At 38.5% G+C, this 14,940-nt stretch overlaps 3 protein-coding genes and 1 pseudogene across 4 annotated transcripts; all 4 read left to right on the forward strand.

The window, feature by feature from the left end:
* Nucleotides 1-254: 254 nt before the first annotated feature.
* On the forward strand, nt 255-3,620 carry LOC120014462 (annotated as a pseudogene).
* A 284-nt stretch (nt 3,621-3,904) lies between these two features.
* Nucleotides 3,905-5,874, forward strand: LOC120015088. The gene is made up of 6 exons (XM_038867311.1): nt 3,905-3,926; nt 3,992-4,011; nt 4,268-4,324; nt 4,640-4,665; nt 4,764-4,891; nt 4,973-5,874. Exons 1-6 carry the CDS (start codon nt 3,905-3,907, stop codon nt 5,872-5,874), a joined length of 1,155 nt encoding a protein of 384 aa, XP_038723239.1.
* Nucleotides 5,875-8,027: 2,153 nt separating this feature from the next.
* On the forward strand, nt 8,028-8,916 carry LOC120015555. Its single transcript, XM_038868032.1, has one exon. The coding sequence runs from the start codon at nt 8,028-8,030 to the stop codon at nt 8,889-8,891; it is 864 nt and encodes a 287-aa protein (XP_038723960.1). The 3' UTR covers nt 8,892-8,916.
* A 2,808-nt stretch (nt 8,917-11,724) lies between these two features.
* LOC120014647 (vacuolar protein sorting-associated protein ist1-like) lies at nt 11,725-14,828 on the forward strand. Of its 2 annotated transcripts, XM_038866660.1 has the most exons (7): nt 11,725-11,882; nt 11,966-12,098; nt 12,998-13,101; nt 13,175-13,346; nt 13,521-13,661; nt 13,749-13,822; nt 13,898-14,828. In XM_038866660.1, the coding sequence occupies exons 1-7, from the start codon at nt 11,791-11,793 to the stop codon at nt 14,550-14,552; spliced, it is 1,371 nt and encodes a 456-aa protein (XP_038722588.1). In that variant the 5' UTR covers nt 11,725-11,790; the 3' UTR covers nt 14,553-14,828. The 2 variants fall into 2 exon arrangements, with proteins under 2 accessions (XP_038722588.1, XP_038722587.1); XM_038866659.1 differs by having other exon boundaries at nt 13,521-13,822.
* The last annotated feature ends 112 nt before the right edge of the window (nt 14,829-14,940 follow it).

Below are 14,940 nucleotides of genomic sequence, written 5' to 3' on the forward strand. Positions count from 1 at the left end.
CCTTAATATCATTGTTCCTGCAAGGAAGAATGGACAGCTGCTTTTGGCAGAAGATTCATATTCCTAATCTCTACATTCTAATTCAAAATCAATGCACTCTGTGTAAGTGCCATCCAAAACGAAGAAATTGAGATCAAATTGAATAGTGGCCCAACATAATCTCACCATCACAACATAGGAGTATTATTTTACAGCACAGGTAACAAATTAATTGGAGAATGGGAGTGGGGTGGTATTGAACCTTAGACACATAGCCATAGGCTAACACTGCCTATGAGTCGTGACTTATTGCCTTATTGGCTCCTCCCTTCTCATTTCCGCCTCTTCGCCTTGGGCTCGCTTGTTTAGTCATTTCCTTCCAGACAATTGTCCACAAAATCATCCGACAATCCATAAACCCGACCCCTCCTATTGCAAAATCCGATGGCTCGAAGATCCTCACCAGTTCTAAAACAACTAATCGCCAGATCTCTCGCGCCACACACCTCAGCCTCTGGATTCAACCATCCCACGTGATCCGTCACCCATATGCCCCGACCTGGGGATGGGGCGCCCAGACCGGTGACCTTGATCCCCGGGGATGGGATTGGGCCACTGGTCACAGGGGCGGTGGAGCAGGTGCACGCGCCGGTTTACTTTGAGAGGTATGACGTGCACGGAGACATGAAGCTTATCCCGCCGGAGGTGATCGAGTCCATACAGAAGAACAAAGTGTGCTTGAAAGGAGGGTTGGTCACGCCCATGGGAGGTGGTGTAAGTTCCTTGAACGTGCAGCTGAGGAAGGAACTTGACCTATATGCGTCGCTCGTGAATTGCTTCAACTTGCCTGGACTGCCGACGAGGCACGAAAATGTGGATATCGTGGTGATTAGGGAGAACACCGAGGGAGAGTACGCCGGGCTTGAGCACGAGGTGGTTCCTGGTGTTGTTGAGAGCCTTAAGGTACTAATTAGTCATTGCAAGAATTAAGTTCGACCTTTTGTTAATAACTATTTGTGTATGTTCTTCATGCTAAGCTTGTACCAGTATGCCTTGATATTGTGGCAACAAAGTTAGAAAAAGAGCACTTGAGGTCTTTTAAGTACTCTTTTGTTATGAATGATAGAATATCCTTTATACCTTTTCCTACTTAATTTGCATTTAGCACAACAATCCTATATTTACATTCTAGGTGGAATATGTTTGCTTTTATGAAGCAGAAAAATGATACTAATAGTTTGGTGTTAGTGACATGAAGAGCTTCTGCATTTTGTGTTGGATAGAGATCAGTGCCGACTGTTGGGTATTTTAGGTGTTTCGTTGTTTATTTGTTGAGATACTTTGGTGAACTTTTTGGTCACCATTCATGTTCATTGTACTGTTTCCATTAAAACTCTAAGGGATGCATATTTGGTGAATAGAACTCTCTGATTTTGAATTGATGACTACTATCTTTGTTTCTCACATTACATACGTGCTAGGTGATCACAAAGTTCTGTTCGGAGCGCATTGCAAAGTATGCATTTGAGTATGCTTACCTGAACAATAGAAAGAAGGTAACTGCTGTGCACAAGGCAAACATCATGAAGCTTGCCGATGGTTTGTTCTTGGAATCTTGTCGTGAGGTGCAACAAAATATCCTGGCATCAAGTATAATGAAATCATTGTGGATAACTGCTGCATGCAACTTGTTTCAAAACCCGAGCAATTTGATGTCATGGTATGACAATTAGCAATCAGTATTACCTTTGCTGATATTCAACTTTCTTGACTGTTCTATCCCATTTTTTGAATTTTTTAATGAAATTACTGCATGGTATCAACTTAATGTGTATGTGGTAGGGAAAATTTTAAATATCATTATTCAGAACTTGTGTATTGAGCACTGTTTTATTGTAAAGTACTGTTGTAGCTGTCAAGGAAATCCTAGAGGACAATAAATATGTTCATAGATGGGACTGCCAATTACGCTGTTTTTGTCTAAGAACTTAGGATTTACTATCTATTTAGTGATCTATTTGTTTATGTTTTGAATTGGTGCATGTTGAACCTTGTGTTTCTAATTTTGCTTGCAACTCTGCCGAATGACTCCCATCTCATTTTTCATAATAGTTGCATGCTTTTTAGTAATGAGAAAAAGAAAAAATATTGCTTCTTGACTGACTCAGAGTGGTCTTGAATTTTTCAGGTCGCACCCAATCTCTATGGAAATCTAGTTGCAAATACAGCTGCAGGCATAGCTGGTGGCACAGGAGTCATGCCAGGCGGTATGTAAATAAATATACTTTAGCTTGGTGTATATCTTCCTATTGTTGTCTTTGACTACGCCATAAAAAAAATATGTTATTGTAACACATCTATCTTATAGTTTTTGTCTTTCTGACAAAAAGTTTGCAGAGGAAGTAGGTAAAACTGTATAGATAACCCAATGAAAATTGAGTTAAATAAGTTTGTGATTATTTTTATGTAAGGTAGTTTTCTTTATAATAGAGGAACCTCAATTTTAAGGCCAACCTTTTATGTAAGGTGGTTTTCTTTAACTTCATGTTTTGAACTGTATCCAAATCATTCGAATTAGCCTTGCTTCTTGCAATAGAAGGTGAAATTGGAAGTGATTCTATGTTTTGTTTGCCTACTGCCTTGAAGCTGAAAGGGTCAAACGTTTTGGTAGTGATATCTCTAAACAAAAAGAATTTTTGAATGCAGTTGTGTGGCAATCATTTGTATCAAATTCCATTATTGCTTTAATTATTTCGAAATGGAGATTGGTGAGGCTATGGACTATAACACCTTGAGGCCGGCTTGATTAATTTACATCTTTTTGGTTCTACCTAATATATTATAATTTATGGAATGGAGCTAATTTATGGAATGCTCCATTATATATATAATATTATAATTTACGCATCTGCCCTGTTTAACTTGCTACAGATCAGATGTGAAGGCTGTATAATTCCTATCAAATGTAGAGAGCTAAAAAACGATTAGTTAATATTGCATCATCATTTGCAGAGAATTGCAATGTTGGTCTCATTCTTATGAACTTTTATTCTGTTATTGAAGTGATCCATCTTGAATGTGGAGACCCGAGGAAGAAAAATTTATATTTATCATTTCAATGTAATCAAAATACTTCTTGACATTTACTTTGTCACTGTTGCTACAGGGAATGTGGGTGCTGATCATGCTGTGTTTGAGCAAGGCGCTTCTGCGGGAAATGTTGGCAATGAGAAAATATTGGAGCAAAAGAAGGCAAATCCAGTTGCACTTCTCCTCTCATCTGCCATGATGCTGAGACATCTTCAGTTTCCTTCTTTTGCAGATCGCTTAGAAACTGCAGTCAAACGGGTAATTTCAGAGGGCAAGTATAGGATGAAAGACCTTGGAGGAACAAGTACCACCCAGGAGGTTGTTGACACTGTGATTGCCGCCCTAGACTGACCAGAAAGACTTGTATTAAAGCCATTTTTGCTTTTAGAAAAGTTTGTTGATCCGGCTGCAAGTTTTGGCTTCCCATATTCTTTACTCCATACTTTCACGCTATGCCGTTCAATTTTCTTGAAATAAACCCTATATATGGATCATGATAACATAGTTTTTCTAGTTGAAATGCTTTGAGAAGTACAAAAGCGCATTATCTACGCGTCACACTATTGTGATTGTATGTTGTATTTCATTTAAGCGAGGCATGGGCGTTAAAGAGAATTTTGAAGGATACATCATGGAAAGTTTCCCCATGACCGTGGACAGTGCTTTCCGCTTTGAACTTGTGTTAGTTTACAGGATGTTTCTTTTCTAAAAGCAGATGTCAATCATTTATTTTCTTAAAGCGAGACATCTTCTATTGCAAGAAGTACACGGCATGCAATACTATCCTTACCAATCACCCCCCATTTAGCTAGCTAACACCAACCCCACCGAACCCATGAACCGTCCAGCCAAGCCAGGTCAGTGGTGAGGCTCAGTTTTTTTTCATGATCTAAATGAGCTAAAAATGTGAATGGTATGGCAGGTTGGAATAATGATATCCTGGTATACCTAACTAGTGCAATAATTCCTTGCATTCTCCATTGATCACCTACAATTGGCCTATAATGTTTCTGTTGACCATGGACTACTTTTAAAACATTAATGCTGCACGTTCTTTGGGTATCTTCACTTCACTGCAGCAAAATTTTGACTACAAATCTAAATGAAAGATCTCTCTGGTACTTAGCAAATGCGTATAGGATGGGCATAGGGACAATGCTAGATCTTTTAATTGTGTAAAATTTGAGTCTCTTTGAAGACAATGCGACATTGCAAGTTTAACTTATTGAGGGCCTGTGATGGCTCAGTGAACAAGGTGGTAGCCTTCTTCTCTTTCAAAAGTTGAGGTTTACCGTCTCTGGCAAGTGACCTTTAAAATATACCCCTGATTGTCTTCTTGTCCCCTGATATTTAGAATTCCTCCATTTCAGCCCTTCATCGCATATGATGCACGTTGCTACGGAATTTGGTACCAGTCTTAAGATGAATAAATAATGGATTTGGGATCAAGGTTTTGTTTTGGCAACACTAATTTCTTCTTCTAACAACCCTAGATTCTATGGCGATTGGCCTAATTAGACAATGGTATTTTGCCAGGCTTTCATGTTCTTAAACCAAATGTTATGATTAGAGCTCTTCTTATTATTATGGGAGATGGTACTACTAATGATTGAGGGGGGGCAAGAAGACAAATGGGTATTCATAGTCTGCATGAGTTGTTGACAATTTTAAAGAAAGGTTTAGGTTGTTTGCAGGTTGCTGCCCAAATTTGTTGCAGAATCTTCAGAGTCGCAGGACAGGGCACATTGGCATCACATGCCTTGCCTTCTGGCATTGCCTGATATGGGTCACTCTAGTCATTTCAATTCCTTGGTAAAAAGAGGTTGTGCAGTGTTATGAGTGATGAACATTCAAGTCTCACACTGAAAAGCATTGTGATATTTTTTTCACCATTTTTTTGCAGAAGCAGCAGACATGGAAAGCTCATCTGCAGTTCACATTCCTGTCAGGTCCATCAGCTTGCCTTCCAGGTTACAGCCAACCTTCCATAATATTGAATCAGAGTTAAGGAAGCTTAGATCCTGGGAATCAACAGTTCCTTCAGGATCAGAGACAATTCAACTACGCTTGGTTAGGGTTGCAGGGTTGTACAATTGCTTACAGGAACTCATTCACTCTCCACTCACCCAAAAAGCTCTTCACCGTCATCAATACCCGAACTTGGTCGAAGAGGCATTCGATGGGTCAGTTGAATTGTTGGATGTGTGTGGCAATGCAAGAGACCTTTTCTTTATGATGAAAGAGCATGTAAATGATCTTCAATCGGCTTTGAGGAGAAGGGGTGGAAGTTCAAGCATTGAAGGCAACATTCAAGCCTACATTTGCTTCCGAAAGAAGGTGATCAAAAAGGACATCACCAAGTGCATAAAAACATTGAAGAGAATGGAAACTAATGACATCGAATCATTTCCTGTCATGGATTCAGATCATCTGTCATTTCTAGTGAAAGTGATAAGAGAAGTAAGGGCAATTACGAGGTCCATGCTCAGGTCCTTAATGCTATTCCTTTCAGTGCCAGTGATGAAGACTAAGGGTAGTGGGTGGTTATTGGTTTCCAAGTTATTGCTAACAAGTGAGAGAAGCCAGAAGACGTTGAATGAGTTGGGAGCAGTTGATGCTGCTGTTTACACAATTCATGGACAAATCAGAAGAAATAATGATGATGCCAAGGTTGATGTGCAAGAAGTGCAAAAGAGATTGGAGAGGCTTGATGGAAGAATCAAAGGGTTTGAGGGTGAATTAGATTGCTTGTTTAGATGCCTAATTCAAAACAGAGTGTCTCTTCTTAATCTTGTCACTCCTTGAAGAAGCTTGTCTGCACATGAATTCCTGATCATGGCATTATCCGCATTTTTATAGGATTTGTCCATGTTTGTAAAAACCTAATCTTGTAAGAGAATCAAAAGCATATGTTACACCTCACCTGCAAATGCAATTCAAATATGTGTTTCTCATGCATAAACATAACAAGTGTAATAATAATGAGGGCTTGTTTTCTTTGACCAACAAAACCAAGCAAATACATATTATGATCTGCCCAGGATTATAGAAAGGGCAAAGTCCAGCATTATTAAGGTACAAATCCGGATAAAAACTCCATGGATTTTGTACGGTCCATTGCATGTTGATTGAGGAGGATCTAAATAACAATAATTGCATAATGGGACGAGACACATACATATAGTTAATCTAAATCGGTCTCCTCTTTCCTTCTCTCCAGGCGAGAAAATGGCCAGGATCAACATTCAATCACATAGTGCACACAGGGAGACAAAGGAAGATTTTAAGTATTTAACTACTAACACTACCAGCTAACACATAATTTCCCCTTGGATATTCCTGTTTAGAGCGTTTGACTTGGTGGGTTCATGCTTCTTTTTCATATTATATGATGGGTAATTGCAATTATTATTATTATTATGTCCTTGATTATTCTCTGTGTAGTGTGTATTAAGATAAAAAAAGTTTAAAATGTTACAGAATAGTCGGCATTGAAAACAACTCCATTGCTAGGTTAGGTTCACTTGTGAAAGAATATAATCTTTAGGTACATTGCAAGGACAACGTACCTCTCGTTAAATTAAGAGTTGAACAAGTGCATAACAATGGGACACATGGAATCATGTTGTCATATGGGCAAATAATGAGGCATGTGATGTGATGCACATTTCTTTTTCCTGTTCTATTCTATTGGGTTAGCACATCAATTTCCAAGATATAAGAGAATTAAACCTGCTAGGCTTAGTGCCTCTTCGACCTCTAGGAACTAAACGTGTGATCTCTAGATTGCACCCTACAATTCTATCATTTGCCGTATAACTATATCACTAGACCTCTACCGCTAGATCATATGTTCGCTTATGAACACTAACTTTATCAGGAGTTTTAAGGCAATTTGGTATTGATATATCTGATCTGCCGCTCTGCAATGGAAATTTTTAATTCTACATTGTCTTTTCTTGAGCTAGCCCTAGGAGTAGTTTCTAAATTGATGTCTCTAGGGGTTCTAGAGGTTGAGAGACATAACCTCTATTCAATCCAATGAATGAATAATGCTTGGCTTGCATCTTTTATTAATGTTATCATCACTACAACATCAAATGTATAAAATTTCATCAAAACCAAAACAATTCACATTTCTTTTTTACAATTCAAGGCTACAACAATCCCAACCCAAGAATTCCATAGGATAGAAGTCTGAAAGATATCACACACATACCTCCTTTTGGCTACATGGCCATCTCTTGATACACCTGCAGGCTGGAGCTGCCTCCATATTTGGATGTATGAGAAAGCACCACATTTCTTACAGGCACATGCCATAACCCTAATGTACTTATTTCCATAGATGCTTAGTTTCAATAGACTATTAGCAACCTGCCACGTGTCGATAAATCAATCGTTAAGCATGTCCTGGACTGTACCTTTCAATGGTTGAGGAGGGAGACTAAACAATGACCTAATGAAACTTGTAACCTAACCTAATCATTAAGGACTAAAATAACTAATGGCAATACCAAATAGAGACAAGAGTAATACAAGCCATTCGTGCACACAATACAATATTAACGTGATCATCTTCTATGCAAAATTTTATATGTTTTTCTGCCTTTCTACAGATCTGGAGGTTCTGTAGGTTGAGACAACATAGACAAAAATGGGTAATGTGGCAGTAAGAGAGGCACCAATGGGGGATGACTCTTCTGTATATATTTTATAAGAAAACACAGAAACGACAAATGAACAAGACAACTCATGTTACTGACTTAATTATAATCAAATTATTGTTTCTATGAGGCCAAAGATGTGACAACTAACCTAATTAAATGGAGAAACCCACGCTGGCTTCACATGCTCATCTTCATATGCCCCTATATATAGACAATGATGATAATTTGTGATAAACCATCTCAAAATCAATCAACAAATCCCCAATACAAATAAGAAACAGAACAAAAATGGCTTCTAGTCGTTACCATGTTCGATCAATTAGCTTACCTTCAAGGTCACATCCAAGCACACTCAGGATTGAACAAGAGCTCAATAAATTCAAAACATTGGATGCATTATCAAGGTCCTCAACTGGGTCCATCTGCACTGGTTTATCAGGACTTGAAGAGTTGTACCAACGCATGGATGATCTTCTCAACATGGGATCAACCCAGCAAGTCCTTTCTCACAATCAAAACGAGAAATGCATTGAAGAGTTGTTGGATGGATCTGTGAGGCTCTTAGATGTCTGTGAGATTACAAAGGACATGTTGTTGCAGATTAAGGAACATGTCCAAGCCCTTCAGTCTGCTCTCAGAAGAAGAAAGGGAGACTCAAGCACTGAGACCACCATCTCTACTTACATTTCCTTCAGAAAGAAGATGAAGAAGGATTCCAAGAGACTTATTGCAGCATTGAAGCAGATGGAAAACAAGCTTGGAGCATCTCCAATCTCGGATCAAGATCACCATCTATGTGCTGTCATTCGGGTACTTCGAGAAGTAAACATGACAAGTATTTCCATCTTCCAATCCCTCATGTTGTTCTTGTCGATGCCAGTGTCAAAGCCAAGGCAAGGTAAATGGTCTCTCGTCTCAAAGTTGATGCACAAGGGGGTGATAGCATGTGAAGAAAAGCAAGAAAATTTGAATGAACTAGAAATTGTCGATGCTGCTATGTGTGAAGGGCTCAATATTGAGAAGACGCAGATTACAAACAAGAGATTGAAAGCTCTAGAGACCAGCATTCAAGAACTTGAGAATGGCTTGGAGACTTTGTTCAGGCGCTTGATCAAAGCAAGAGCTTCTGTTTTGAACATAATCTCCCAATAGAGCATTCTCAAGAATATCATTGACTCCTGCATAGGCATCCAAATTTTTGGGATCTGCTTAGGCATATCAGTTTTTCAAATCAGTAGCTTTGTATATAAATCACAATTTATAGTAATTCATAATAAAATACAAAGAGAGAGTTTACTATCTACATGCCTACGTTCTCTTTTTTTCCTTTATTCTTCAATGGCAATAAGTAATGACTTCAAATGAGTCTTAGCACAGCCAATGCACATCAATTCCAAAGGTACAAGCACGAAAACTCAAACGTAAGTGCTTCCAAGCGCAAGAATTTCGTTTGATAATCTGCTACAGACGGTAATTAATGAAAGAGAAATAATCAATGAAGTAAAGTTTAATTAAGAAGCCTATGGCGTACAATTCATATGTTCATCCACATCAATCAAGCCTTAATCTGAAATATTTAAGCATCATGAAAAATATTCAATTTTTTTGGGGCACATAGAAGCATGACACGGCTTGAAGCATTCAGTTCCGTAACATAAAAAATAAAAAATAAAAATAAAATGTAGCTCTTGGGCCGACTCTGAAGGTCTAAGGCTTCATCTAGTGATTTTACCAGTTCCAAGATCATGATCAAACAAGGTCTAGAGTTACGGACAGCTTCTCTTTGCTTTCAGTTTGTGAAATTAAATCAAAATTTTTATGTAGATAAACTAGTAAATAAATTACTTAACAAGTTTATACATTAGAACAATAATAAACCATTATATGGGATTTTTAAGTTTTAGAAGTTTGACAAGATTCTCTTGATTAACAATAACTCCAACAATATTGTATAGTTATTTTGCTTGGGAACTGAAAATAAAGCAAAAGCGTTAAAGAGGTTTACGTCAGTTTATCTCTCAAGCAAATACATGAATTGCATGTGAAAGGATCGCTTCGAGAGAATCGACTGAGGTCAATGCAAAAAAGGTAGGATTCATGGATCAAGTATGAAACATATGACCTGTCACACATGATAGGATAATCAAGTATTAAATGATGTAATGAAATGGCAGGCTTTGCAAGCCTTGAAGGGAACATGCCACTCGTGCACATAATATAAAATAAGTGTCTTCATCTAACCACCATATCCATCCAAATTTTGGAAACCTAATGAAAAGATATGGTTCACTGATTTTGTCCAGATCTCAATATATAGAGCCTCAAAAAGTCTCTCTACATCCAAAGAACTTTGAAAGAAGAAATAGGCGGTGGCATTGAAGGTGGTGCATAAAGGAAAGACGTTGGATGAATCCTAATGTCAACACAAAACCTTGTCCAGAAGTGACATATATTTAATCCAAATAACAACCACCCATGATATTGTATTAAAGAATGGGACCTAAAACTGGTTTTTTTTTTCCCTTCTTTTTCATGGGAGACGTGACAACATAACTGACTCCATAAAAGAAAGACCCACCTACAGCTTCTTCTAGGCCATTCCCATCCTTTTGAGTTCATAAAAAATGAGATAGAATGTATCATATAACACATTGAACCTGTCTTACCTATGGCTGCATTATCTCCAAAGCCAAATCATATTCAGCGATACGATGTCCGTTCTGTCAGCCTTCCTTCTAAATCATATCCAACCGTGCTTTGAATAGAAGAGGAGCTGAAAAAGCTTCACTCTTTGGAGGCTTCACCATCTTCTTCAAAGGCAGAAGCAATTTGTTCTGCTCTGTCTAGCCTTGGAAAGCTCTGCATACACATAGAAGTTCTCCTTAGTCTGCCATTAACCCAAAAAAATCTATCCCAAAATGAGAGGTGTGTTAGTGAATTTGTGGAAATTTCATTAAGGTTCTTAGATGTATGAAGCAACACCAGAGATGCTATCGTGTCCATGAAAGAAACTGCTCGAGAACTTCAATCGGCTCTTCGGCGCAAAAAGGGTGATGAGTTGAGAAGCATTGAAAGCAATGTGAATGCTTACATCTCCTCAAGAAAAAACTTAAGAAAAGAAACTTCAAAGTCCATTTAGGCATTAAAACAAATAGGTGGGATGCTAGGAAACTCTACTCCACTGAACACTGATCAGTACCTCTCTGTTGTCCTCTGCTTTGAAGGGTTTGAAAATGAACTGGATTGCTTGTTTAGGCACTTGATCCACACTAGAGTCACTCTACTGAACATACTTTCTCGCTAGAGAAGAGAATGATCTTCAACACCCGTTTGTATATTCGCAATCAATTGATATCCCCTTTTTGAGTGTAATCGGTTGATTTTCAGTAGTCATTTGTCGTGTAGTAGATAAACCTGAATGTCCAGAAAAAAAAAAAGATAAACCTGAATGTATTTTTGTTGATTTGATGAAATTCTCTTTTGATGATCAAGAAAATACAAAAAACCAACTGAAATCGGTGAAGACGGGGGGGTCTTGAGCCCATTAATTTGCCCAAGCTATACATCTCCAAGTCCAACATATGATTTGATTTGGGACGCAACCGGCCCAATGAACAATAGAAGCCCAATGAGATTGATTGTTGGGCTTCTTAATGGGCTATCTTATTTGCAGAACTGTCCACTTTACTTGCTTCTTCCCAACTGTCAAGAGGCCTTTAGATGGGTCCACATACAAACCAGCCCAATGGAATTGCTTATTGAGCTGCTCATTGTTTCCTATGGATTCCGTTGCATGGGATTCCATCTCTCAGCTCCCTTAGCCAGTTAAAGCTTGTGTCAAATCACAGAACGGCTATATTTGCCTTTTAACGCCATACGTGTCAAAAACCAGTTACATCACGATCGAAGTCAGTCGGTGATCTTTAGTGCCCTTTCAACCGTTCGATCAAAAGAAGAAAAACAAAATTAAAAAAATAGAAATAGACCGTTACTTTTTCTCAAAACCCAGACACACACAATCGCTCCTCTCTCAGTCCCTCTCTCTCTCGCCATGTCCGTCGCGAGCTCAGCAGTAGTCCGCACAAAGAACGTTATGAAGTTTGCTATCTCGCTCATTCTCCCTTCCTTCAACTCCTCCAAATGGTACCAATTTCTCTTCTTGTTTTTGTGTTTTGATTTTCAGTTCTTGGTGTTTGTGGGTTTGATGAATGTGTGAGATTGGACAGCAAAACGGCGGCGAAGATGGCGGTGGCGCGGATAAAGTTACTGAGGAACAAGAGAGAGGTGGTGGCGAGGCAGATGAGGCGAGACATTGCGATGCTTCTGCAGTCACGTCAGGACGCCACTGCTCGTGTCAGGGTATTTTCAATTTATCTGTTCTACTAAGGATTTTTACTCAGGCTCTTCAAAAATTTTCGAATTCATTAGTCTTAGGAGCATCTCTAGTCTATAGTACAATAACTGCTATTTCAGAATACTGAATTGAATACAAGCCACTCCAAGGGTGATTCTATATGAAAATCCAAAAATGGAATACAAGAGAGAAAATAGAATGCATTCTATTTCTTGGTAGGAAACGCTAACAACTATTATAGAATTCTAACAACTGTTATACTTTAGATTTCATATCCACGGGTAGCTCTATTATTACCTTTAATTTAGGTACTTTAGATAAAAAGTTCTATCAAGTCTTTTTTTATTTTTTTTCTTGAATATTGACTGCCAACTCGTTGGTTAATGTAAAGCTTGAATCTTTGATGAGGACCTGACTACTATATGACTTCTTACTGACTTCTGTTTTCTTTTTTAAAACAGAAAATTAGGCTGAGAATTTAGAGGACATGGGCTGTAACTAGTATGAATCAAAAGTGTATGCTTAGTAACATTTGGTATTGCTAGCTGTAGAATGAACTGCTTATACCCACGAGCAATATATATATAATATAAGGTTTTTTCTGAGAGTTGATTGAATAAGGGCCTTCTCTTACAATGGTTGCATGGTTTTCACTTTTCAATTTTATTTCCCTCAAACTTCATTCTGGTCAAGGCTTTGAACCCCTCTCCATGTCTATCCATCTATGAATGACCCTGTATCTATTGGTGGTGTTAGAAAATATTTAGTGTTTCTTCAGTTGGTTGGAACAGTGTATTGTAGACCATACATTCTATTGATTGATATTAATTGTTTATACTTCAACATGACATTATCATAGACCAACAGAGAGTCACTACCAGCACTTTCTGTGGTTTTTTTGTAGGTTGAACATGTAATTCGTGAACAAAATGTTTTGGCTGCCAATGAGTTCGTTGAGCTTTTCTGTGAGTTGATTGTGACAAGACTTACCATCATTGCGAAGCAGAGGTATATAATATGTTTTACTCTATCGCATCACAAAGCTATTATACATGTAGTTCTGACATGGGTGTGATACCAGGGAATGTCCAGCAGACCTGAAAGAAGGGATCGCTAGCTTAATATTTGCAGCTCCAAGGTGCTCTGAAATTCCAGAACTAGTGTCAATCAGGAAAATATTTGAGAAGAAATATGGAAAAGATTTTGTGTCTGCAGCTACCGACCTACGACCGAACTGTGGTGTAAATCGCATCGTAATGCACTCTTCCTATTTGTTGCAGCTGTTCTTTGAGATTTTTTTTTTTTTTTTTGTCATTGAATAGCCCACATGTTCCGTAAGAATTATGCAAAGTTTCACTTTTTCCTTGAACATAGAAACTTAGACTTGACTTTGCTTATATTGACCCCTCTTTCCCCCTCCCTTATAGTTGATCGACAAGCTCTCCGTAAGAACCCCTACTGGTGAAGTGAAGTTGAAAATCTTGAAGGAAATAGCAAAGGAATATCAGATTGATTGGGATACAACGGAATGTGAGAAGGAGCTTTTGAAGCCTCCAGAAGAGCTTATAGTAAGGCTCCCTCCTCTCTCTCCCCCTTTCACTCGAAACTCAGATCAAACTCCATTGAAACAACTTTGTGCTTTATTTTTTGACAAGGATGGACCACACAATTTTGTTAGTGCTTCCAGCTTACCTGTGAAGCCTGCTGAGCCAAACCAGTCCTCCTATCGGTAATTCAGTCTTTATACTTCTCTCATCTTTCATACACTGTCAAACCAATAAAGTTCTTATGCTTTCTATTACAGATCATATCATGATGGACAAAGCAAGGAAACACATTTTCAAGATGCAGCGTCTGCTGCTGAAGCTGCTGAAGAAGCTGCAAGAAAGGCAATTGCTGCCGCTCATGCTGCTGCCTCTATTGCCAAAAGAGACTACAATAAGACACCTCAAGCATCTGGATTTGAGCATAACTTGAGTGCTTCGAGCATCAATCATGGGTTTGGAGCCCCTTCCACGACTTGCTATGATTATCAATCAAAAACACCAGATATAAGCAATGAGGATACAAGGATCTATAGGGGACACAGTTATAATAACACACGTCCTTTGCATTCAGAAATAAAATTTGATGAATCAGACTGTGATGAAGACATCGAAGCAGAAAAGAATCCCTCTATAGAAAGTGAGGAGATGAAGGCTGGACAAATGGATGGAGGAAATCCTCGTCGGAGACACAGCTATGATGCCCCTTCAGCACAATTGGATATGAAGTTTGATGAATCAGACTGTGAGGAAGAGATGGATATGGGAAGACCACCTCCCAATAGGCCTCCACCACCATTACCTCCATGTCATGGCAGACAGGATCCTGCTCCCCCGGGTCCTCGCGTTCATCCAAAATTGCCAGATTACGACGACATTTTTGAAGCTCTCAGGCATCGCAAATCAAGAAACTAGAAATGTTAAATAAACTGCACCACCAGACAAGACCATCAGGGTTTGTTGTTTATTGAGTCATGCTTGGTATGCTTGTGATTTTATGGTATAGCTTCTAAATAAGGCATACATGCCTTTTTTTGTATTGTCCTCGATGAAAATCATATACATACCTTGGAAAACCCCACCCCTCATCTTAGGGGTGTAAATGGTCGGTTTTGGCTGGTTATAGACCGAATTATCAGTTTTTATATATCCCATAAAGATGTCCATTCGGTTATTGGTTGGTTCGATCCATTATCTATCGGGTGTTAGACTGGGCCTTTTTAAATTAGATGTATGGGAACTAAAACTTACATAAGTCATCTATTGGACTTGTATGTCATGTTTAATTAATTAATTTTTTTTA

Source organism: Tripterygium wilfordii, chromosome 14 (assembly GCF_013401445.1).
Source record: "Tripterygium wilfordii isolate XIE 37 chromosome 14, ASM1340144v1, whole genome shotgun sequence".
NCBI lineage: Eukaryota > Viridiplantae > Streptophyta > Magnoliopsida > Celastrales > Celastraceae > Tripterygium > Tripterygium wilfordii.

Excerpts from the sequence above, each read along its gene's own strand:
- LOC120015088 (XM_038867311.1), top strand. The coding sequence starts at position 3,905 with ATGAACCGTCCAGCCAAGCCAG. Across the intron at positions 4,325-4,639 it reads GTGATGGCTCAGTGAACAAG|AGCTCTTCTTATTATTATGG; the intron begins GTGGTAGCCTTC and ends TGTTATGATTAG. Across the intron at positions 4,892-4,972 it reads CAATTCCTTGGTAAAAAGAG|AAGCAGCAGACATGGAAAGC; the intron begins GTTGTGCAGTGT and ends ATTTTTTTGCAG.
- LOC120015555 (XM_038868032.1), top strand. The coding sequence starts at position 8,028 with ATGGCTTCTAGTCGTTACCATGTTCGATCAATTAGCTTACCTTCAAGG.
- LOC120014647 (XM_038866659.1), top strand. The coding sequence starts at position 11,791 with ATGTCCGTCGCGAGCTCAGCAGTAGTCCGCACAAAGAACGTTATGAAG. Across the intron at positions 13,102-13,174 it reads ACCATCATTGCGAAGCAGAG|GGAATGTCCAGCAGACCTGA; the intron begins GTATATAATATG and ends GTGTGATACCAG. Across the intron at positions 13,347-13,520 it reads ACTGTGGTGTAAATCGCATC|TTGATCGACAAGCTCTCCGT; the intron begins GTAATGCACTCT and ends CCTCCCTTATAG.